Source organism: Lathyrus oleraceus, chromosome 2, assembly GCF_024323335.1.
Source record: "Lathyrus oleraceus cultivar Zhongwan6 chromosome 2, CAAS_Psat_ZW6_1.0, whole genome shotgun sequence".
Lineage (NCBI taxonomy): Eukaryota > Viridiplantae > Streptophyta > Magnoliopsida > Fabales > Fabaceae > Lathyrus > Lathyrus oleraceus.
The window spans coordinates 115,016,780-115,040,540 of NC_066580.1; the positions used below are offsets into that span (position 1 = coordinate 115,016,780).

The 23,761-nt window shown below is 34.1% G+C and overlaps 2 protein-coding genes and 2 non-coding genes across 5 annotated transcripts; 2 read left to right on the plus strand and 2 right to left on the minus strand.

The window, feature by feature from the left end:
- The first annotated feature begins 557 nt into the window (after positions 1–557).
- TRNAN-GUU (transfer RNA asparagine (anticodon GUU)) lies at positions 558–631 on the plus strand. The gene has a single exon. It is a non-coding gene; the product is annotated as a tRNA-Asn (tRNA).
- A 51-nt stretch (positions 632–682) lies between these two features.
- On the minus strand, positions 683–764 carry TRNAS-AGA (transfer RNA serine (anticodon AGA)). The gene has a single exon. It is a non-coding gene; the product is annotated as a tRNA-Ser (tRNA).
- Positions 765–8,322: 7,558 nt separating this feature from the next.
- LOC127122157 (uncharacterized) lies at positions 8,323–10,084 on the minus strand. Its single transcript, XM_051052541.1, has 3 exons — positions 9,723–10,084; positions 8,740–9,629; positions 8,323–8,651 (listed from the first exon to the last, which is right to left on the minus strand). The coding sequence occupies exons 1-3, from the start codon at positions 10,082–10,084 to the stop codon at positions 8,323–8,325; spliced, it is 1,581 nt and encodes a 526-aa protein (XP_050908498.1).
- A 7,381-nt stretch (positions 10,085–17,465) lies between these two features.
- On the plus strand, positions 17,466–21,882 carry LOC127118389 (senescence-associated protein AAF, chlorolplastic). 2 transcript variants are annotated; one of them, XM_051048579.1, is made up of 13 exons: positions 17,466–17,677; positions 18,519–18,884; positions 19,053–19,151; positions 19,289–19,362; positions 19,484–19,560; positions 19,665–19,736; positions 20,012–20,080; positions 20,188–20,234; positions 20,541–20,670; positions 20,780–20,848; positions 20,932–21,035; positions 21,133–21,208; positions 21,315–21,882. In XM_051048579.1, the coding sequence occupies exons 2-13, from the start codon at positions 18,580–18,582 to the stop codon at positions 21,450–21,452; spliced, it is 1,260 nt and encodes a 419-aa protein (XP_050904536.1). In that variant the 5' UTR covers positions 17,466–17,677; positions 18,519–18,579; the 3' UTR covers positions 21,453–21,882. The 2 variants fall into 2 exon arrangements, with proteins under 2 accessions (XP_050904536.1, XP_050904537.1); XM_051048580.1 differs by lacking the exon at positions 17,466–17,677 and adding an exon at positions 17,874–17,897.
- The last annotated feature ends 1,879 nt before the right edge of the window (positions 21,883–23,761 follow it).

Genomic DNA, 23,761 nt, shown 5'->3' on the forward strand with positions numbered 1-23,761 from the left:
TGAAATCTTATATTTGAGTTATAAAATATATATATAATAATTTTTTATTTATTTTAATTTAAAAAAAAATTATTCACGGTATAAATTCGATAATATTGTATGATATAAAAATTAAGTCATATATTAGTATAAAATAACAAAATTCTATATTATTATTCCATGGTAGAAGTACCATTTTCTTATACATAAAATATTACCTAGACTATTATGTAGAATTAATTATGACAAATAACCATATAATTTTATCATGGACGTCTTAATTACTATTTTCTTCAAATTAGAAGATAGTGAATATTTCAATAATTGGATGTTTATTTGCTTCCTATCTTCTCCATGTATTATGCATTTTATAATTGAAATCATACATTGTTAAATATAAAGGTCTTAACTTTTGATCCTTCAATTTACTAATGTTGTCATTGAAGCATGTTGCGTCTGATTTTAGTGACTGCGGAGGTACTGCGTGTGCAATATTATAATGTTATTTGTGATTTACATTTCATTACGAGTTTTATGTATATTATAAATAAGTTCATTCTATCGTTATGACAACCGAAGCTGGAATAGCTCAGTTGGTTAGAGCGTGTGGCTGTTAACCACAAGGTCGGAGGTTCAACCCCTCCTTCTAGCGATTTTTATTTTCCTTTTTCAATTGCAAAATTCCGGAATAAAATGAAAAATACGTGGACGGCAGGATTCGAACCTGCGCGGGCAAAGCCCACATGATTTCTAGTCATGCCCGATAACCACTCCGGCACGTCCACTTTTTATTTACTTTCCCCACCAAAACATACTTGACAACAACTACTTTCGCCCTACTTTATGAAATGTAACATACCATAAACATTTTCAGTCAAACTTTCGCACTACTTTATAAACATTTTCAGTCCCACGAGAACAACATATATTTTTAATTAACTCAAATAGCTAAGTCTTTTAACACTTAAAGAGCATTGGTTGAAACGTTAGTTTTCGCAACATAAAAATTATTACAACTACGTAGCTGCACTATTTCTTTTTTTATAAGTTTTCACTAATTCAAGTTCACTATCAACTAAATTATTGACATAGGAAAGACATTATATTTGTTTTTATAAATTTTTTCAAGTTAATTATATAATATTCAAATGAGATAAATTTTGGTGGCATTTACTATGCATAAACAAACTTTTTACCGTTGAATAGATTAATCATTTATTTTACTTTCACCCCCAATAAATAAAATTATTTTATATTAATCATTCTAAAAACAATTATATTTCTTTTAACATCTAATATTTTTTTTCTTTTCTAACATCTAAAGATACTTTCAAACAAAAATCACTTCTTTACAAAAAAAAATATTCTCAAACCCTTTCTTCTTCAACACTATTAATTTTCTCAAACTCTTTTTTCTTTAATACCATTTTTTCTCCTTTTCTCAATTTTTTTACTAAATCTAACTGAACATCATGTACCATGTCCTTCCAAAATCAATTACATATTCCAAGTAGTGAGAAGCTTCAATGTCATTATTTATCGACATTGCTCATCGTTAATCGTAATTGTGTAATGTTCATCGACCACAAATGGTTGAAGTAGAAGAAGTTGCCTAGAAAATATCATCAAACTAGGACTCACAAATACTTATGAATCATTCTTAGACTAGTATTTACTTATGAACCTGTTTTGGACCGCCCGTAGGGTCCAGAAAACAAATGTCCAATAGTGAAACAATGAAGCATTAAATGCAGATTATGTAGACTCTTACTTTCTACGGAGAAACCAATCATTCACGTGAATGCCATGCCACCCACCCAAATCAATGTGTAGGTTGACAGTATTCCATATTGTTCCACATGCGTTCAGTTGCCAACTATTTCTCATATTTAAAAGAGAAAGTGCGTCATTCACATGTATTAAATTTTCTCTCATTCGAACACCACTTTTCACTCTCATTCTAACTTGAGCGTTTGAGTGCTAACCTTGAAGACCATCACTTTTCTCCTTTGCATCAGAAGCTCAAAACCATTGTAGCAAGCTCTGCATTTTCACTTTCTGATCCATTTTAATTCCACTACATAACATTTGCTATAATTGTGGGAATTGACTTTTGATTTCTAGCGGAAAGTAAATTTTTGGAAAATAAAGACTTAAGGGGTAAGAGAAATAACACCAGAGAATTATAGAGGTTCAATCAAGAAGACCTAATCATGTCCCCAAGATTTGATCTTGAGAGTATCTAGTAATTCTTACGAACTTTTAGTAGGTTAAAATCTCCAACCCTCTTATATAAGGAAAAATGAAGTTTTATGCTTTGTTCCAACCAATAATAGAACACTGGGCTGAAGCGGTTAGTCTTCCTTCCAAACTCGAACTTAAAGAGATAAGTCCCCAAGTTAAACCAAGATTTTATACGAACTTGTCTCGAACTAAACTAGAGTTTTGAACAGGATATCCTCCAAACCGAACCAAGGTTTTGAATTGAATAATCACAAACTAAGTTGAGATTTTAAACCGGGCTGAACTCGAACTGAATCAATTTTTTGAACAAACTGGCCACGAACCAGGTTGATATTTTAAGTTGTGTTGATCTCAAACCAAAGTAAGCTTTTACACGGGCTGAGCTTACGAATCAAACTGACGACTTAGAAACTAAATCCCCTAACAAAGCTTTTAACGAGTTTAGCTCCGGACCCAAACAAACACTCCCTTAAGGATAAGTTATTCAACCAAGAGAAATAATATTTCTTGGTGAATCTAAAATAACACCAATTTATATAATACAAAACCTCACTTAAATACAATTGTTATTATATTTAGATTGACTTATTTTTATAGGCAAAATGAAAAGCAAGATGTCAAAAAGTTGTTAAGTACATCTTGACTCATTTGGTTTTGTGTTTGATTCCAGAGGTTACTACAAGATTTGGTTCATGTTTGTTCAGTCTAAGATTCTGCTAAAGTTGCTTTGAAAAAAAGATTTGATTCACAAATTGTGTGAGCTACTTTTTGAACAATATGTCTTAAATATGTTGTATGACATTTTGGTGCGTGTACTGCACGAATTGGGTTGTGATTCTCTTTTTATTTTATTCAAGATTTGTTTCGGTTTTAGTTCTTCCTGAAGTGTGTCAAGATTGTGTATATAAGAATAATCATAAATCAAATTAGTTTTTAATATTTTTTATTAAATCATAAAATATAATGGTTTAAGAAGATTTAATTGGATATGATTTAATACTTTAATTGTTAAATCATAAATCAAATTTTATTTTATTTTATATTAAATCTTATTTTAAATGAAGAAGATTTTATTTATTTGGATTTGGATTGAAGAAAAGAATTAATTAGATATGCTTTTGGTTCAGTTTTATTTACTCCAAGATTGTGCTAAAATTGGATATGCAATTATATTGATTGAAGGTGCAATGAAATAAAAATTCCATGAAGAAATTTAAATAGTTTTGTTTACAAGATTTGTATTTGCCCTTAATGAGAAGATCTTTAATCACTATTAAAAATGGTTTATAAAGAGTTTCAACTTTAGAAGAGATTGTATTTTGAATTCTTTACTTAAGAGCTAGGAATTCATTTTTATAACAAGAAAAGACATTATTGGTTTTGTGTGAATGAAGATTCTGAATCAACTGTGTGATGTTCCTTAGAAAGTAAGTTGTTGAGCATAATGTCCCAAACATCCTCTCTCAACATCTCTCGGATTGTTTGCTTGAAGCCCAAAATAAAAGAAGTATATCTCTTCCTTTCAAGATTTGTTTCCTTTTATGTTCTATTAGAGATATAAGTGTGTTAGCATGTGTATGGATTTGGAAAATAATTGTTTTTAGCAAGATTGTTTTTGGTGTTCTAATTTGTTCAAGATTTGTATCAATCAAGGATCTCTACCTTCATAATAAAGATCTGATTGATCATGTGTATTTTTGGAAGATATGATCTGAATCAAATGCGACAAGAATGAAGTTGTTATAATCAAGAGATTCAGATTTATTCAAGATGGTCGGTTAGTCAAGATTGGAAATCATCAATATTGAAGATATATAACATGTGCTTTTTAGAAAGTTCATCAGTGTTTACAACCTAAACCTTTATGGGATTTTGGAGTTGGACTTTTGTGTTTATTTAAGGAGTTCATCTCCTTTATGAAGACTTAGAACTTGAGAGAAAATATCTACTATATAGGAGAGTTTTATTTGAGTATTGTATTTATTTTATATTACTCTATTCTTGAAACTTATTCATATATTAAGGAATAAAGTATTTGATTTGTAAATTTGTTTCATTATTCTTATACTTTTGTAATTGTCCAAATACTTGAGAGAGTGTTTGAGTTAAAGTGAGATGTATTTTAGATTCAAGGGGTGCCCTGATCGAATCTTCACAGTTAGTATTAGGAAAGCAGCATTGGACGAAGTTAGTTGAAAAAAGGTGAATTATACTTCTGACTATTAAAAGTTGAGTTCTTTCTATAGAGAGTCCTGAATTGAAAATTACGGATAATATTAGGAAAAAATGCATTGAACCAAGAGGGTTCAACTAAGACCAAATTTGCACTTCTTAATATTGAGAGTGAATTTCCTTTGAATGGGTTAACGTCCTTAAGACGTAGGTGATTTTGCACTGAACTGGTTTACCAATTCCTGTGTTATTTATATTTTACTTTTATTTTGTCCACTACATAATTATCTTGTCATACACATTATGCTAGACATTGTGTCTAACATCTTTTCATCCAACAAATAAAATTTTAATTGACATCAGAGCAGTCACCCTGTTTTGTTTGGGTGTGTTCCACATTTCTTATTCTATTCAAGATGGAGAATGCCAAAGAAGGATGATCAGTTAATCGACCAATGATTCTTAATGATGCTAAGAACCCTCCAAAGATTGTAGCAAAAAATTGTAAAGACCAAGCAAAAGATAATACTGAATGAGAAATGATAAACAATATGGTTGCCTTCACGACAAGTATAAGATCCAAGTCAACTGTGCATAATGATGGGGATCTAGTGATGAATATATCTCAGATGAAGATGCTGTAGAATCCTTCAGGCAGTTGTATCTTAAATGGAGATAAAAATGCATATACAATGAGAAACAAGTCATATTGCTCACACACTACTATAAAAAACACATATAGCCTCAGACGCGGAGTTGATTTAATCTCAGTTAAAGAGGAGAGGTAACAAAGGGCGTCATGAAAAGCTTCGACTTTATCCATCAGTTTAAGAATAACCGGGGTGTTAGTTAAAATGGTCATGGGTTCGATCCCCAACAATAGCTTTTTTATATTTTCCAAAAAATGCAGACCTGTGGTAATTTCCTTGAAGTTGGCAAAGGACATAAACAATATTAGTCTTGAAGAACTTGTTGGTTCTTTGAGAAGCCATGAGATAGAACTCGAATAAGATGAACCTCAGAAGCGAGGTAAATCTGTTGCTTTGAAGTCCAGGCCTGAGAAGATAAAGGCTTATCAAGATGAGGAAGAATCATAAGATTCTGATGAAGACTCGGAAGATGATGATGAGTTGTCTTTGATTTCCATGAGGGTCAATAGACTCTAGAGGGACAAACATAATGGACAAGGAAAGTTCAGAGGAGCTAGAAGGACTGTTGGTCATTCTGATTCTTCATCTGGACCAAAGAAGCAAGGTTCTGGTAAAGAGGTTATCTGCTACGACTTCAAGGAGCCAGGTCACTATAATAATGAATTCCCTAAGTTGAAGAAGGAAAAAAGGCCCAAGAAAAAGTTTTCTAAAGGCAAGAAGGGGCTTTTGGCTACATGGGACGATTCAAAATCAGAAGAAAAATATTCTGATAAGGAATTGGCCAATGTTGCATTGATAGCAACTACAATTGATCCTGAAAGTTTTGAAGAACCAGAAGATAAGGTGTTATCAAAATCAGAATCAGAATCAAACTCCGATTCTGAAGAGGCATTTTCTGAACTATCTCGTTCTGATTTAGAGTCATGTCTTTCTGAAATGCTGGAAAAGTACCAAAGTCTTCAAAGTAGGTACATGGACCTTAAACAAGTCCAAGTAGTTGCTTCTGAAACTCGTGGTGAGCTTGAGAAGGATATTTCTTCCCTAAACAAAAAATCATTTTCTTTAGAGAGTAACAACTCTGCTTTGTAAAGCAAAAATTCAAAACTAGAGGATGAAATAAAGTCAGAAGCTTTTGGTACTGATTGCATCATCATATATGACAAATCATTCTAGTACTTCCTGGTTAAAATCATAGATAGAAGCAAAATGGCTTCCATGATATATGGAGTTAAAAGAAATGGAAAGAAAGGTCTAGGTTGTATATAATCTGGAAAACCTAATAAAAGTCAGAAGGTAAAACTGAAACCTCTCTATGAGCATTTCGTGTCTGCTGGCACCGAGCTTGATTATTTTGCACAGACATAGAAACATGCACAGATAGAGAAGAAGAACTTAGTTCTAAAACCTAAGTATCATGCACAAATTCCCCTTGATTATCCTTCTGCACAAAAACCTAAGGTTGTTAAAAACTCTGGTAGAACTAACAAAAGTGGACCCAAAAAGTGGGTACCTAAGGATAATATCATTTATGTTGCAGACATTCTTAGTAGCTCAATAGAGACACCAGTCATAGTATCTGGACAATGGATGCTCACGACACATGACTGACAGAAGGCATATGTTCCAAGATTTGAAACTTAAGCCTGGAGGCTTCGTTGGTTTCAGAGGATGTTAGTCAGAAAGATGGCACAATCCTTTTTAACGGAAGGAGGAAGACCAACATTTATAAAATCAGACTTTCTAATCTTGAGGATCAAAACATAAAATGCTTAATGTATGTTAATGAGGAGCAATGGGTATGGCACACATGTTTGGGCCATGTTAGCATGAGAAGGATTTCTCAACTAAATAAGCTTGGATTACTCAAAGGCTTACCCAACCTGAAGTTTGCTTCAGATGCTCTTTGTGAAGCATGTCGGAAAGGTAAGTTTTCTAAAACTTCTTTCAAAGCAAAAACCGTAGTTTCTACCTCTAGACCGTTAGAGCTTCTACACATTGATTTGTTTGGGCCAGTGAAAGTTGCCTCTATCAGTGGTAAAAAGTATGGATTGTCATTGTTGATGACTATTCAAATTCTGGTATGTAGATCCTGGATGTCGTCGTACACGATGTCAAGACACAAAGGTCAAAACATTGTTACACCATAAACAATATTAAGATTTAAATAAAAGCATGAAAGAAAATAACACAAATAGTTGTTAACCCAGTTTGGTGCAATGTCACTACATCTGGGGGCTACCAAGTCAGGAAGGAAATTTACTATCACAGAATTAGTTCGAAGTTCTAAACAACCTCGGGTTTTACAAACTTCTCACCTAATCTCTACCCGTGGATGTTTCTATCTAAGACTCTTCTAGATATGAGACCCCTCTCACTTCCCTTTGACCATACAAGAGAGACAACAACTTATATTAAAAAACACAATCCACTCTTGCTTAAAAGCTTTTGAGGGATTGATAATTATAACTCAATAAACCAGGTCCAATTCAAGTATCGAGGAGACTCTCGAATGGCTCACACAATTTAAAGACACTAAACCCTAACACAGACAATATTGAGCGTTGCTTCGATGTCTTCTTAGGTTTAGAAATTATCTATATATAGTATTTAAACAATATGGGTTTCAGGCTTGATTATAGTAGATCCAAGGACTCTGCACATTCTTCTGCAGATTTGATTTCAATCAGATCAGATGTTTCCTAAAATATTTTGACATCTTTACTTCATAAACAAGTCAGGGTAAAAATAGTCTTTTTCTTTTTAGAAAATGCTCTACTTAACTCACATATTTTATGAACTAAATCTTTAGCATATCTTCATATATCTTATAAAAGGAAACAAATCTTACAAGATACTAAAACATGTCACACTCCAATGTTGAACCAACATGTCAGGATACCTTGTTCAACATCTGACTAGAATACTTGTTTTTCCAAAATGCATCCAATCACTACATACCAGACCTAACAATCTCCCCCTTTGGATTTTTTTGGCTAAAACAACCTTTGCATGGACCAACATGAATGAGGGTAAGGAGGGCAATAGATACTCACCCTCCATATGTGCTTTCCCTCAGTGGGTAAGAGATAAGACAGGGCTAACAAACAATCACACACAACTACATAAGAACTAATCAATCACAATCATATCACAATAACTACTCCCCCTTTTTAGCCAGAAAGTTGACAAACACAACCAAACAATAGAGTTAGCAAAATAGTTAAAATATAGATTACAAACCAAACATAACCAAGAGCATTATAAAATGCATAAATATTCAGGGCATATCCCAGAAAAAAACATAAGTGCAATTAACACACAGAAGAACCAGAGCCAGAGTGCTCCAGTCCTCATCGCTGCTGGTAGTTTCTTCATCATCACTTGCATTAATACCTTCTTCATTTGCATCTTCTTCACATGTTCCATCACCTTTCAAATTTCCTTCTTCTTTAGACAAGGCCTTTATCAAAATTTCAAGCCTGCTCTTCCTCTTAGTATAACTTTTGATACTATCATCCAAGGTCTTGCAAGTATCTTTTAGATCAGCAAGGATGCATGTTCTAGTAGTAGGCATGGAAGATTTCTGGCTAGAGGTCATGACAATATCTGAAACATGTTTCAACAATGAACAACCTATAATGTAATTATAGAGGAGGGTCTCTTTTGCATATACTATCAGAACTGATCAAGATACTTGGGTGTTGACCCAATATAAAACCACGAATCAATGAGAGAAATGCTATTGACATCTTCACAGCAAAATAGGCAACACGCTTCATAGTTTGATCAAAGATATAAGATCCAAAATCAAAACTTGACTTGGTCTCTACAATATAAATGAACTTACCCAATCCTGTAGAAATGTTGTAAGTGTGATTAGTTGACACCCAATTAGCAGCTTCAATTCTATGAAGTACATCATACTTCGCACTCAAATCACTTGCTGACAACTTCCCTTTCCTTGGCCATTCCTTTACTTGTTTAGTAGTAATCTCTTTGCAGATAACATTGTCAGAGACTTCCACTTCAACTTGTTCTTCTTCATTTCTACCCAAAAACCTATTTATGATTTCAGGAGAAAAATCCACACATCTTCTTCTGACATACACTTTTCTAAACTCCTTGCTCCTCTTGTTATCACATTCCTTAGAGATATTCACAATAAATTCCTTAACAAGCATTTCATAACACTTGCCAAATCCAATTACATTTTTCATTAATCCATCCTCTTGAATCAGACTCATCACCTCTTTGCATTCAAAAGAATCTTTGCCCAGTTCTCTTTCTAGTGGTAGTCTTCTTTTATAAACAAATTTCCATTTTTCTACATTCTCCACAAAGTGAAAGGAAATGTTGTCAATTGGAACTTGAGGAATATTTGCTGGAATCTTCCCATAAGTTTGCTTTTTGTCAATAGAAACGATGTCCTGAACATTATGTTCGACATCATGGTCAAATTCACTAAACTTAGAAGAAACTTCCTTCCTCTTAAGAGATTTCCTCTTAGAAACATGAGTAATAACCTTGCTCCATCTTTTTGTAGGGCCAACACTAGTTCTTCTCCCGAGAGATTTAGAGGGCGTGCTGGAGAATTCAATAGCTTAACCTTTTCTGTTCCTCAACCATTTAGCTATTTCTGGAGCCATCCTTTGACCAATAGGCACATCATCAGAGTACAAATCCTCTATATTCATTATGTCAACATATTGATCCTTTTTCTCTACAAAGTTTTCTTCTTTGTCATCCAGATCACCACACATCCCATTAGCCTCCTCTTTGTCTTTTAATTTTTCAGGAGACAGAGTATGCACATGGACATCAAATTTATCCAGAGGTGTTTCAGTAGTGTTATCAGGTTGGGTCAAGGATGTGGAGACATCTGGCACAACAGTCTTAGGTTCAATGCCCAAAACATGAGAGACCAATACACAAATAGTCTTATCTATGTCGTCTCTATCTGCAACGATCATGCTAGATTTACTCAAAGCAGTAACATACCTAGGTTTATTACTAGTTTCAAAGGCTTTAACATCTTCCATAACATTTGGCTTAACATGATATTCTTAAGAAGCACCAACATTAGGTTCAACATTAATGGCATCAAGGTACAAATTAGTCATAGAATGGGGTTTCTTTACAACAGTAGAGGGTTCAAGAATTTTTACATTTCTAGCAGCCATGGATGGAGAGGAAGATGTACTTAATTTAGAGGGCTTGTCTTTTCTCGAAGCATATGTTATGGTCTTCTTTATAGGGGTTGCATGACCAGGAACCATCAAAAGGGGAACGACATCGGTGATGACATCAAAGAGATCTATCTCAATACCTATATTTTTAGTGTTCGATTGTTCCTTGGTGTGCTTTCTAGAAGTTAAGACAGAAGGTTGAGACATTTTGGATATTTTAGGTATGGACTTCAAAGAGACGATAGAGAGATGAGGGTGAATGAGAGTAATATATATATATATATATATATATATATATATATATATATATATATATATATATATATATATATATATATATATATATATATATATATATATATATATATATATATATAGAGAGAGAGAGAGAGAGAGAGAGAGAGAGAGAGAGAGAGTAAAGGATGTAGTGTGAATGATGTTGATAGAGTAGCTAAGGTGGCGTGCTGGGAAAATAAGGAAGGTTTATAATGATATTCCTTGATTTTTGTGCACCATTAAATGAAGGGAAGAGAAAATTTGATTTCCATATCTCCATAGAAGTAATTTCTATAATTCTTTAAGCATGAAAATGCCCAATTCGCCTCTTAACTTTTCAAACTGATTTGCATCTAAAGCTTTAGTGAAAATATCTACCATTTGCTTCTCAGTGGTTACATGCTTAAGAGTAACAATTTTGTCTTCAACAAGATCCCTGATAAAATGATAACGAATATCAATATGCTTACTTTTGTTGTGTTGAATAGGATACTCGGATATGTTAATAGCACTCGGGTTGTCACAATATAATTTCATGACATCTTGCTGGACATTGTATTCCTCTAATATTTGTTTCATCCAAATTAATTGAGAGCAGTTGCTTCCTACTGCAATATATTCAGTCCCAGTCGTAGATAGTGACACACTATTTTGCTTTTTGTTGAACCAAGATATAAGATTATTTCCCAAGAAGAAACATCCTTCAAAGGTGATTTTTATATCACCAACACCGCCTGCCCAATCTGCACCATAGTATCCTATAAGCAAGGAATTTGCATTATGAGAATACAATATTCCATAGTCACTAGTTCCATTGATGTACTTCAGGATCCTTTTCACTTGAGTAATATGACTCATTTTGGGTTCAGATTGATACCTTGAACATACTCCTACAACAAATGTAATATCAAGTCTGCTAGATGTAAGATACAATAAACTATCAATCATACTCTTGTACAGACTTTGATCCATATTTACACCTTTTTCATCTTTGGTCAATTTCAAGTGGGTTGGTGCATGTGTCCTTTTATGACTAGCATTTTCCATGCCAAACTTCTTTACTATACTCTTAGAATACTTGCTTTGAGAGATAAAAATAGTGTCATCCGTTTGTTTGACTTGGAGCCCAAGAAAATAAGTCAATTCACCAACAAGACTCATTTCAAATTCGGATTGCATCTGCCTGACAAAATGTTGGACCATCTGGTTCAATATCCCTCCAAACACAATGTCATCAACATATATTTAAGCTATCATGAGTTTACCATGCTCTTCTTTAAAACATAATGTCTTGTATGTTCCTTCTTTCTTGTATCCGTTATTGACAAGGAACTCAGTGAGCCTGGCCAGGCCCTAGGTGCTTGCTTTAATCCATAAAGATGTTTCCTTAGTTTGTAAACATGATATGGAAAGTTAGGATATATGAACCCCTTGGGTTGTTCAACATAGACTTCTTCATTCAAGTACCCATTTAAGAAGGCACTTTTCACATCCATTTGAAATAGCTTAAACTTAAGCAAACAAGCCACTCTTAAAAGTAGTCTTATTGACCCAAGGCGAGCAACAAGAGCAAAACTCTCATCAATACCAACTCCTGTAATTTGAGTGTATACTTGAGCAACAAGTCTAGCCTTGATTCTGGTTACAATTCCTTTTTTGCAAAATTTGTTCTTGTAGATCCATTTTGTCCCAATAATATTCATTCCTCTAGGCCTAGGAACTAAGTCCCATACTTCATTTCTTATAAACTTCCCTAGTTCTTCTTGCATAACATTGATTCAAAATTCATCAGTCAAGGCTTCCTTCACATTTTTAGGTTCAAACTTTGAGACAGAGTAGGAATTTCACATCACATCTCTAGATCTAGCGGTGACCCATTCATTACGATGATGTTGGATGATCTTTCTGAATTTTGATAGAGGGACCTTTGTTGACTTGATGGTTGTCTGGTTTAGTGCCTCCTGGTTCACTGTTTGTCTCAATAACTCCCTTATTTTCAGAAGTGTCAATCTGCTGAAATGATGTCACAACATCTTCATCAACATCAATCCCTTTTTCTGTGATATTATCATCCACTACAACATTGATGGATTATATCATGAATTTGGTTCTAGAATTAAAAACTCTATAGGCTCTGCTGTTTGCAAAGTACCCCAGAAATATTCCTTCATCACTCTTGGGATCCATATTTCTTCTTTGTTCACGATCAGCCAAAATGTAGCATTTGCTTCCAAATACATGAAAGTATTTGACAGTAGGCTTCCTTCCTTTCCATAGTTCATAAAGAGTAGCTAAATTACTAGTTCTTAGAGTGACTATATTATGAATATAACAAGTAGTGTTCATTGCTTCAGCCTAAAAATGGTAGGGTAGTTGTTTGACATGAAGCATGACTCTGGTTGATTCTTGTAGAGTCTTGTTCTTGCGTTCGACAACTCCGTTTTGCTGAGGGGTGATGGGAGAAGAGAACTCATGACCAATACCTTCAGAGGAGCAAAATTTAGAAAATTTTCTATTTTCAAATTCCTTCCCATGGTCACTTCTAATCTTGGCAATTTCACATACCTTCTCTCCTTGTAGCCTTTGACATACATCTTTGAAAACCTCAAATACTTCTGATTTTTCCTTGATGAAGTTCACCCAAGTGAATCTTGAAAAATCATCAACAACTACGTAGGCATATTTTTTCCCACTAAGGCTCTCGACATGCATAGGCCCCATTAAGTCCATATGAAGAACTTCCAGAACTTTTAAAGTGGTTTGATGTTGTAACTTCGGATGTGACATCTTGGTTTTCTTCCCAATTTGACACTCACCATAGACTTTACCTTCTTTAATATTGAGCTTAAAAATACCTCTGATGGCTTCTTTTGATATAATCTTTTTCATGCCTTTCAGATGTAGATGTCCAAGCTTTTGGTGTCACAAGTTGACTTCATCTCTTTGGATATCAAGCATGTGGAAGAACATTTAATTTCTTGAGATGTCCACAAGTAACAGTTGTCATTAGACCTGACTCCTCTCATCAGAACTTTATTTTTCTCATCAGTGACCAAACACTCGGATTTTGTGAAACTAACTTTAAGACCCTCGTCACACAGCTGACTGATACTAATCAAATTAGCAATCAAACCTTTTACCAACACGACATTATCCAGACTCGGGAGTCTTGTACAGGTTAGTCATCCAACTCCTTTAATTTCACCTTTAGCCCTATCTCCAAAAGTGACATGACTGGTTGAGTAAGACTTGATGTTCTCTAAGAACTTCTTGACATATGTCATGTGTCTAGAACATCCACTATCAAAGTACCAATATTCTTGAGTTGAAACTCTAAGAGAGGTGTGAGCTATGGACTAGTGTTGACAGGCTTGGGTATCCACTCCTTTCTAGTGTTAGTTACCATTTGATTAGCCTTGGGCTGTGTTAGATACCTGGGATAGACATACAGTTTGAAGCAGAAAGGATTTATATGACCATATTTTCCATAGTAATGACATCTCCGATGCACTAACTTGCCTCCAGTTTAAGTATTTTGATGTCTCGCATGATGTTAAGTCAGATGTTTGGACATTACATGCTCAAGTTCCCTTTTTGCAAGTACAAAGTTGGTCATATAGCTTTCTCCTTGTTTGCCCAGAGATTGATAATTAAAGCCAATCCCCCTTAGATCTCTAGCCACTTTTCCAACTTACAAAACTTCATCTAACACATTATATCCCTTGTTCATCATTCTTACATCCTTTGTCATGTTATAAAGTTTGGAAGTCAACAATATCACCTTATCTTGAAGATCAGAGATGGTAGATTGATATCTTTCTTTTTCAGCCTGCAACTGAGATATCATTTTCTTCTGTTTTTCTCCCAGCTGACACACTTCTTCACTTCTGATGCACAGTTCTCCGTAGGAGGTAGTGTTAGCCGTTAAATTTCGACCATGCTAAAGAAGAAAAATCAAAGCAAAAGGAACATAGTCGGAGCGGTTCAATAATCAGGAAGGACCTAAGCCAGGTTGAAAGAAGGTTGATGAGGGGGTGATATTGTCGAATTCAAAACCAAACATGCAAGGATTGACATAATCAGTTGAGAAAAACATGGGAGATGTTGCAAAGGACGTGGGTTTGGAGGCTCAGACGCATTGTAATAGAGGGTACAGTAAGAGAGCCACTCAGTGCGCTTAGCGCACTTGGATGCATAGGCGAGATAAGAGAGGAGCTTAGGGCTAGGCGAGGCCATCATCATTCCACTCATTTTTTGTTGCCTGAGGACATGAATTTTTTCCGTAGGGGGTGGAATGAAAAGATGGTCAAAGTTAAACCTATACATGTTAATTTTAATTGTTTTCATGATTAAGTGTCAATTTTTGATTTTTTTTTGAAAAAGTACTGTCAGAGGAAGTTTGTCTGTAGATGGTTCAGATGATGATCTGAACAGTAAAAAATGCATGGAACTACCAACGATAGGTTTACAACAAAAGGTCAAAGACCAAATGGCATGAAAAATATTTTATTCTCTTTAAATGTTTATTTCATGATTAATGTCTGACTATCTGTGAAATATAACATGATTATGAATTCTTTGCTTTATTCAAAGTTTGTTTTTCTACTATCTAGAGAAAATATGTTAACATAAGTCAGAAATCATAAGCCTACCTAAGTGAGATGTGTGTAACCTCATATTTGACTTAAATATTTAGAGTAAACGTGGATGTTAACTATGTAGACTTTGCATCAACCTTGCTAATTACTTGATGTATTTGAAAGTCATGGATACAATAATGGTATTGTCAGCATTGAGTGAAAAACTACTTGACCTAAAAAATCCTACCATGCGAGGATGTGAATCCTTTGACAAACCCCTTTGAGTTGTACAATGAATTTTTTTGTTCTTTCAAAGTTACAAACCTTAGCCAAATTTGAAAAGAAAAATAATATTCACTACCTTATCTTAAGGATACGAGAGCACGAAAAGTAAGGGCATTGAAAAAAAATGAAAGTTAGGGAGAAAAAGAAAAAAGACATGGTCTGAAAAAGAAAAACTCAAGCAATACTGGTGCAATGAAAGAGAAGAAAATTACTTTGATAAAAACAAAGTCAAAAATAAAAAAAAGTCAAGCATCCAAAAGAAAAAGACACCAAAATAAAATGGTTGTAAGAAAGTGGAAACAAAAGTAGAGAAATGTTGAAAATAAAAACCATATGCTCTCTTATCTTTAGAATTTTAAATCCAAAGAAAAACCAATATTTTTTGTAAGCCCAGTCACGTTACAACCTAAAGAAAGGCCTTAGTTATCAATGATTGATAATATATCTTGGGATACTACTTAGATAAAATACAAAGTGTTACTATAGTACATGCATTATATGATTTTTGAGGAAAACACTAACCATTGAGAGATACTCAGTGAGATCACGATCCTGATAAATGATCAACTCTTCATTTAGATACGTTTAAAAATCTTGCTTTGGTCAAACGAATAATTCATCTGTATGCTATAGTTTATGGATAGTCAAGATGTTGATTATGATCTCACATTCAAAAGAATATCATGCCATAAAAACAATTTAAAAACTCTTGACCTGATTTAGTCAACCCTGTCAATAAAACATGCATTCAAAGCTTTTTCTAAAACATCTGATTAATTTTACTTGAGGATAAACAAAAAGATAAGTTGGGAATAGTTGATAAGTTCTAAATTTACATGAAATACGTCAGCACTTATTAACTTATTTCAAAAACAACCGATACAAAAACCCTTAATTTATCTATGAAAAGTAAGAAAATAATTTTTTGGACTTTTCTAGTATGTATTAATTAAAAACATGTGAAATTAACTGGAAAACCACGATTAAACATAGAAAGACCAAGCAAGAACAAAACCATTGAGTACCAGGTTTGGTAGCCCCTTCCATAGACGTGTTAGACAAAGGAAAAAGACACATGACACGTCCAGATGCAAGTACTTCATGGTGAAGCAAGAGTTAACTCGCTAGTTGAAGGGGTAATACGCTAGTTGAGGAGTTGCGGCTAGGGCCACATGGCATACATGCAAGCATTGCTTAGTGAGGAAGATAACATGTATATCAGAGCAGGGTAGGCACAAGAACAATGCACCTAGCGAGAGGTCCAAAGTTTTGCCTATAAATACAAGTTTCAATGTCATTGAAAAGAGAGTTTCAGTGGAGTGAGGTTGTACAAAATTAAAGTAGGTTCACATTGGTCTACAACAGACAAATAAGAGAGGGAGCCTAAAGACGGGAGCGCTGCTCAAGTGACATGGCATATAAACTTCCAAGATCAGCTTTGTGGCATTACCCGCAGTTATGTTACAATGAGTAAGCATATCTAAAATTTCATTGTTAGGGGTTAGATGTAGTCATTATATTCATGTATTAAATAGGTCATGTCATTCTATGTAATTCTACTCATACTTTAATATTAACGAATTTTTAATTTTAATGCTTAGTTCATGTTGTGATCTAACATCGAAAAGTGATTGTCATTGTTAGATCTAAGATAATAATATGTTGGATACTAGCGCCTTTGCAGTCAGGGTGATATATTTAGTTTTTGGGAAGAGGTAGTGAGTTTGAGAGGTCTCCATTACAAGAACGATGAAGAAGAACGATCTAGGTCAACGGTCTTCCAAAAACTTTGGAATCGCCTTCATGATGTCTTATTACATAGAAGTTCATTAAAAAAAATAGTGCATAGAGAAAATAAAAATCTAAAATTACTGTAAAACACCTTCTCCAAATCAAATACAGTAAATTGTTTTTATTTTTTTCAAAAACATAATCAATCATTTTTATTTATTTTTAAAACTAAATTAAATTTCACATATTTTCATAGGACCACAACTAGACTAGAGTAGATAAAAACATGCCTGTCTCAAACAAAAAATGACGTGGATTTTCATTCGACTCTCTTGAGTTTCACTTCACTCCACATTTTTTGTCTCTATCCCATTATGCCCCCCATTACTCTTTTTTGTGTTTTTCTTCCTTGTTGTCCTTCTAATGGTCCACACCTTCACCTTGTGGTTCTCAATTCCTTTCGACTTTTCTTCTCCCTTCTTTCAATCTCTTTACTCTCTAAATCATCACTCATATAAATATATTTTTACTCCTCAACTTCAAAAAAAATAAAAACTATGCTTCTGTTCCACAGGTCAGTTTTTATTTAGCTTTCAATTCATCTTGTCAAGATAATGTTTCAGCCCTTTATCTTTACAGTTTTAAGTGATTATTTGGTTGAATTTAATTTCCTAATCTTATTGTAGGATGAATCTGTGCTCTATAGTTTAGTTTTCTACTTCAATTTTTTACATTTTTGTTGTCACACTTGTATTGATGATTTTCAGTATCTTGCTATGGATCTTGAAAAGAAGGTTACACACAATTAAGTGTTTATATGTATTTTGAGAATTTTTGAGAATTTGAGTTATCTTCCCTAATTTAGTGTTTATGCATCTAATAATGGAAATTGTTATCAGTTAACAAAACCTAGGGTACTTCTAGTTCTACCTATGCCTGTTGTTCAAGGGAAATTGTGTTGAGAAAAGTACCAGTAGATTGTAAATTCACTATGCCAATATAGATTCTTGTTAAGAGCCACGCATCAGACAATATATGGCAACATGTGCTTATAGCTTATACCAAAGGGCAATCCTCACCTACAAGCTGGTTTTGTAGTGTTGAGTTAGGCCCAACTACACTTAACATGGTATTAGAGTTTCGTTTAAGATCCGTTTGGCCACCTGCTATTAAGTTTTCGCTATTGGGCCTCCCACCATTTATTTCCATGCTCCAGATAATCTGATCTGGGCATGAGGGAGTGTGTTAAGAGTCCACATCAGATAATTATGGCCCGAACATAGGCTTATAAGTGGGGGCAATCCTCACCTACAAGCCAATTTTGTAGGATTGGTAGGATTGAGTTAGACCCAGTCACATTTTTTTTTATAACAACTCTATGTCTTCATTCGCTTATTGTTGTTTTACTTCTACAGAATAGAGATATTTCAAATGCCATGAAAGCTAGGTGTATCTCATTCTTTCTTTGATCTTCTGATGGCACTTACAACAAACAAGGTTTCCAGCGGTCCTATCTTGACTAATAGAACGACACTTTGTAAATCAAATGGAGAACATTATTTTCCCTCATCAGCCAGGATCAACAGAGTACAGTTTTCAAAAGTTAGACTGGAACATGGACATCAGAACAATAGATTTATGCTCAATGAGAGATCAACCTTATTCAATGACTGGTTTGTTAATGGAAAACCAGTAGGTTTAATCTCCAAGACATCTCCTGTCTCATGTAAATCAACAGGAGCAAATAATACTGAAGAGAAAGAATGTGTTACAACTTATGAGTAAGAAAAATTAAGATATCGATGATAATCCAGTTACCATTTAAGTTTCATTCATTTTGTTACAATTTTTGTGTTGTTTCCTATCCTTTTGACAATGACATGTAATTTATCACAATAGAAAATTGAAAGAATCAAACTTACATATTAGAGATCCTTTCACATGTACAGAAGACATGCCGAAGATGGGAAAAATGACCACGCTCATTCTGTTCGTGGCTTGGCTGAAGCTTATAGATTTGCCTGTAACGATGCAAGGTTTCTCTCGCGGTAATTCCAGCAACCTGATTCTGATTACATGCTAACAATACTGTTCCTGTTTGAGTCCGCCAAAAAAATACTATTTCTGTTTGAAATTTACTTCCATAACTGTTTAAAATTTACTTCCACTATTTCTGTTTCTTCAGGGGCATAATGAGGATGGATGCACGTGCACGCCAAGATGTTGCTTTTCTAGGGACAGAATTTCTCAAACTTGATGGTTAGCTCATTTACCGTGTTTAAATAATGTGTTATATTATATTACTTTAATTACTTTGCATCACTAATTTCGTCCATTGAAACTTATATGGTCAACTTACATTCTCCTTTATGCTGCATAGCTCGGGCAAGAAAGGATACCGAGAAAATCGACCGTGGTGTGAAGGAAAAAGCTAAGCGCCTTAATCGTATTGCTACTGTATGTATTGTCTAGAATCTTCAATTTTACTGGTTTAATATGAAAGAGTACTTTTTCAATAGTATAATGCTTTTATCTTTGTTTATATTTTATATGCTCTGCAGATCTTGAAGGATATAGCTCAGTCCAGATTGAAGAGTGCTGCCGATGAGCATTGGAGTGATGGGGCCTTAGAGGTAAATCTGTTAATCTCTAATCTATCAGTTTTGATTTGCAATTGATAGTCTTGGTTGGTTTGATATGTAATTGGTGTTAATATAATTTGCATCGGGTGATATTTGTGTACTCATTATTTGTTGGAGGCGTACCCGGTGTGCCCAACTCGACACCCAAACATGTGATTATATTCAATTAGTTCATCATCTAAATTTATACGTGCTTCATAGTTTATAATTCATATGGATGGCCGGAAAATACGAGATTCCTTTTGATGTAATCTTTAAACTTTCAGGCCGATTTACGCCTTGCTGACTTCCGTGCCAAGCAACGTGCCATGGAAGATGCCCTTATGTCCTTGGAGGTGATATTTTATACTCTTCATGTGTTTAATTTGGAACTTTCTATTTCATAAATACAAAAGTTTTAGCTCCAATTTAATAGTTTTGTTCTATTACATAAATATTGCAGTTGATCAAAAACATCCATGACATGATGGTGAGCAAGACGTATGACTTGTAAGTCAAGTAACTTTGAATGCCTTCTTGTATTTACATACATATAATAAATTCTGTAATGTTTCATATGATGTTTGTTGTATATTACTGATAAGTTGGTTGCGTGGAGGGCGCAGCCCCCATCGTACGGTTCAGGGGTATTATTTAAACACAAATTATTCTCTGTAAACCATAAACATGATTAATAGAAAGATATGGAAGCCGCTCGGTCGAACTCCGCGATAAGAAGTCGTGGGTTACTTAGTGTTTTTCGAATGTGTTTTTCTTTTGAACCGAGGTTGCTATGCTAACAATGTTGTGGTGCAGTCCTATTTTCAGAGATAAGGGCTCTCTTTCAGAAAATAACGTCGGAGGTCGAATCATGCTTGAAAAGAACGGAAAAACGACAAATTCCTTTTTCGGGGATGTGACAGCAGAACGGATTACTGCTCTTCAGGTCTTTTACTCTTCTGCATTTTCTTTACGAAACATTCCCCTTATTCAGTATGAATCAGGAAACATATCAATCTTCATATGCTAAGATTAATAGTATCTTATGTATATAGGAAGCTTACTGGAGTATGGCATCAGCACTTTCCGAAGCAGATGGAATTGATTACACTGATCCTGAAGAGGTTAGATTCGCTATAAAGTTTTATTCCTTTATGATAGATATTCGGATTCACTATTTAAGTATACGCGTTTCAACTGGGAGCAGCTTGAGCTTTTGATCACAACTCTTATAGACCTTGATGCAATGGATGGTAAGCAAAGTGTATCTTTGTTGGCCGAGTGTTCTAGCTCCCCTGATGTCGGTACTAGGTAAGCTTCCATTGTTGTTATCATCTTTGAGAAATCATGAATGCAAAGACCGTTGTTTATATTCATCTTTCGTTCATGTGTGCATGTAAACTTCTAGACGAGCTTTAGCCAAGGCGCTGGCATCCGCACCATCTATGTGGACTCTTGGAAATGCAGGGATGGGGGCATTACAGGTGGGTGATTTGTCATTTTTCGTAAAAATGAATATCGGGATGGGGGCTATATAGTTTCATATTTTCCGTTTCGATAATTTGATGCATATTGATTTATGTTGCGCAGAGGCTGGCAGAGGATAGCAACCCAGCCATTGCAGCTGCAGCATCAAAAGCTATTTATGAACTGAAAAAGCAATGGGAAATAGAAGAAGGGGATAGCTGGAGGTTTATGATGGATGAAAGCACCAAAGAAGAAAAATGAAAGCTCAGAATCTATTAGTTAAGATACCAATTATTACACTGTATCGCATGCATGAATGCGCCTCCATAGGATTCTAACTAGTCTAGGATTAATCGGTTTCCATGCAGCGGGCACACATTTTCCGTAGTAAAAAATCGTGGTCGTTGATATGAGGTTGAATGGTAGATTACACAATAACAGAATCAATTTAGACGATCACGACTATTAATTTAAGATAGGACGAATGAGATTGAAAACTGCGTTATGCAGTTATTGCACCAAATCCAAATCCGGATTAAACCATATGATCACCATGGAAAATGTGCTGTGTAAGATGCCAATATGCTAGTTATATGCATTATAAATTGCAGAGCTTTCTCTTATAACAGAGATGCATATTTGTAACTATATACTTGCTGTATGAAGAACTTTCCTACAAATGGTTTGTTTAGACTTTTTCTTTGCTATCTTTGCCATAAAAATGTATTAAATCATTTCACATCGATCCCACATGCCAGGAGAATTGTTTTTTTTTTGTTTTGTTGGTATAAACCGAGTATCCACCGGACGTTTTATTGGTATAAATCGAGTATCCACTGAGCATAACTGCAGATACTAATCTCTCGAGTTGGGGAGGACTGCGTTTTTATAATTGAGTTCGAATTCAAGATTTTTGATTAAGCTGGTATCAAGTTATGCTTGGAATTATTGGTTATAAAGTAGCCACAAAAATGTAGGACCTAATCTCTTAAACCAAAATTGTGTAGCTAACATAAATAAGTTAAAGTGAATTTCAAGTATGCTAAAAATATGTGAAATGATGTTTTCTATACCACAAACCCGAACCTCTCAATCTCACCACCAAATAACTCCACAGTAGACAAAAATATCCAAACTAGTATTATATTTTGTAGAACTCTGATAAATTTCGGATGTTTTAAAAATAAAAAATTATATTCCATAAAACTCAGAATTTGAATTATACAAAAGTTATTATTCTTTAAAGACAATATAAATTTTGATTATTTTAAAAATGTATTTTATATTAAGAAAAACGGGAGAAGATATGTATAGAAGAGGATGAGGGAAAAGTGTAAAAAGGGTATTTAGGGAATTTCAAAAGTATATATAAATGGAGTGAAATTTTTTGTTAAATAGAGAAGGGAATTGTCCATTCCTCCACTCATGGGAAAATTTCAAAATTTTCTTAAAATTTGGAAATTGTAATCCAAATCCATCTAAAACACTCTTTAAATTTAGCTATTGGAATTTGGACGTCCTAAATCACCTCAAATATAAGTAATAAATGCGTTATGATATTGAAATTTCAATTCATCATATGCTATCACATAGACAGAACACAAACAATTTATTCTATAGTTGTTTCGATATTGAAATCCAGATTCACTCATGTTATCACATATACAGAACAAACAAGCAATTTCGTCTATGACTTTGTTTGTAAATTGAAATTCAGATTTACCCCTATTATCACAAACACAAAACACACTGTCAATTTCAGTTAGAAAATATAAAATAACATAATTTAACATAGATCTTTGCTATCACAAACACAAAATACATATCATAACATAAATATTTGTTAATATAAATTTAATATGACATTTCATCACCAGCAGACAATTTAAGACATTTCACCACCAACAAACGATTCTAAGATATTTCATCATCTTCAGAATATTTGTGATTGATCTTGCAAGTGTCGCATCCACTTCGATTGGATCCTTAATTGCGTAACGATGAAATGTACAACACATAACATTTGCTTCTACATCCGTCATCATCTTAAACTTACAGAACGTAATCTTCCTTTCATTATCAACCGTTTGTGAACGATACTCGATCTTAATCACTATTCGATTGTTAATGTAGTGTAAGAGATTCTCCAATTTGGATTTCAAATTTACAAGATGGTGTTCCATGTGATCCTAAATTCAGAAGGATGCCTCATGTTGTTGAAGTAAACAAAGACAATATACCAATATTGATTCACTTTGGAGTATATGCGTTAACAACATATGAGACATATTTATATAAGTTTTAGATCATTATGAATCATACAAATGCAATTTTGTCTTAGAGGCTGGTCAGGATATTTAAATTCGGATTCACCCCCTTTTTATCATGTACAGAGAATACATATGGGGTTTCTCCAAATATTGAAATCTGGATTCTCCCCTATTAGCATCACATATACATAAAATACAGGCCCGACTTTCAGCATGTGCAAGAAGTGCTATAGCACTGACCCTAAATTTTGAGGGGTCTGCATACTTTTTTTAATTACTACAATTAGATATTTTACACCT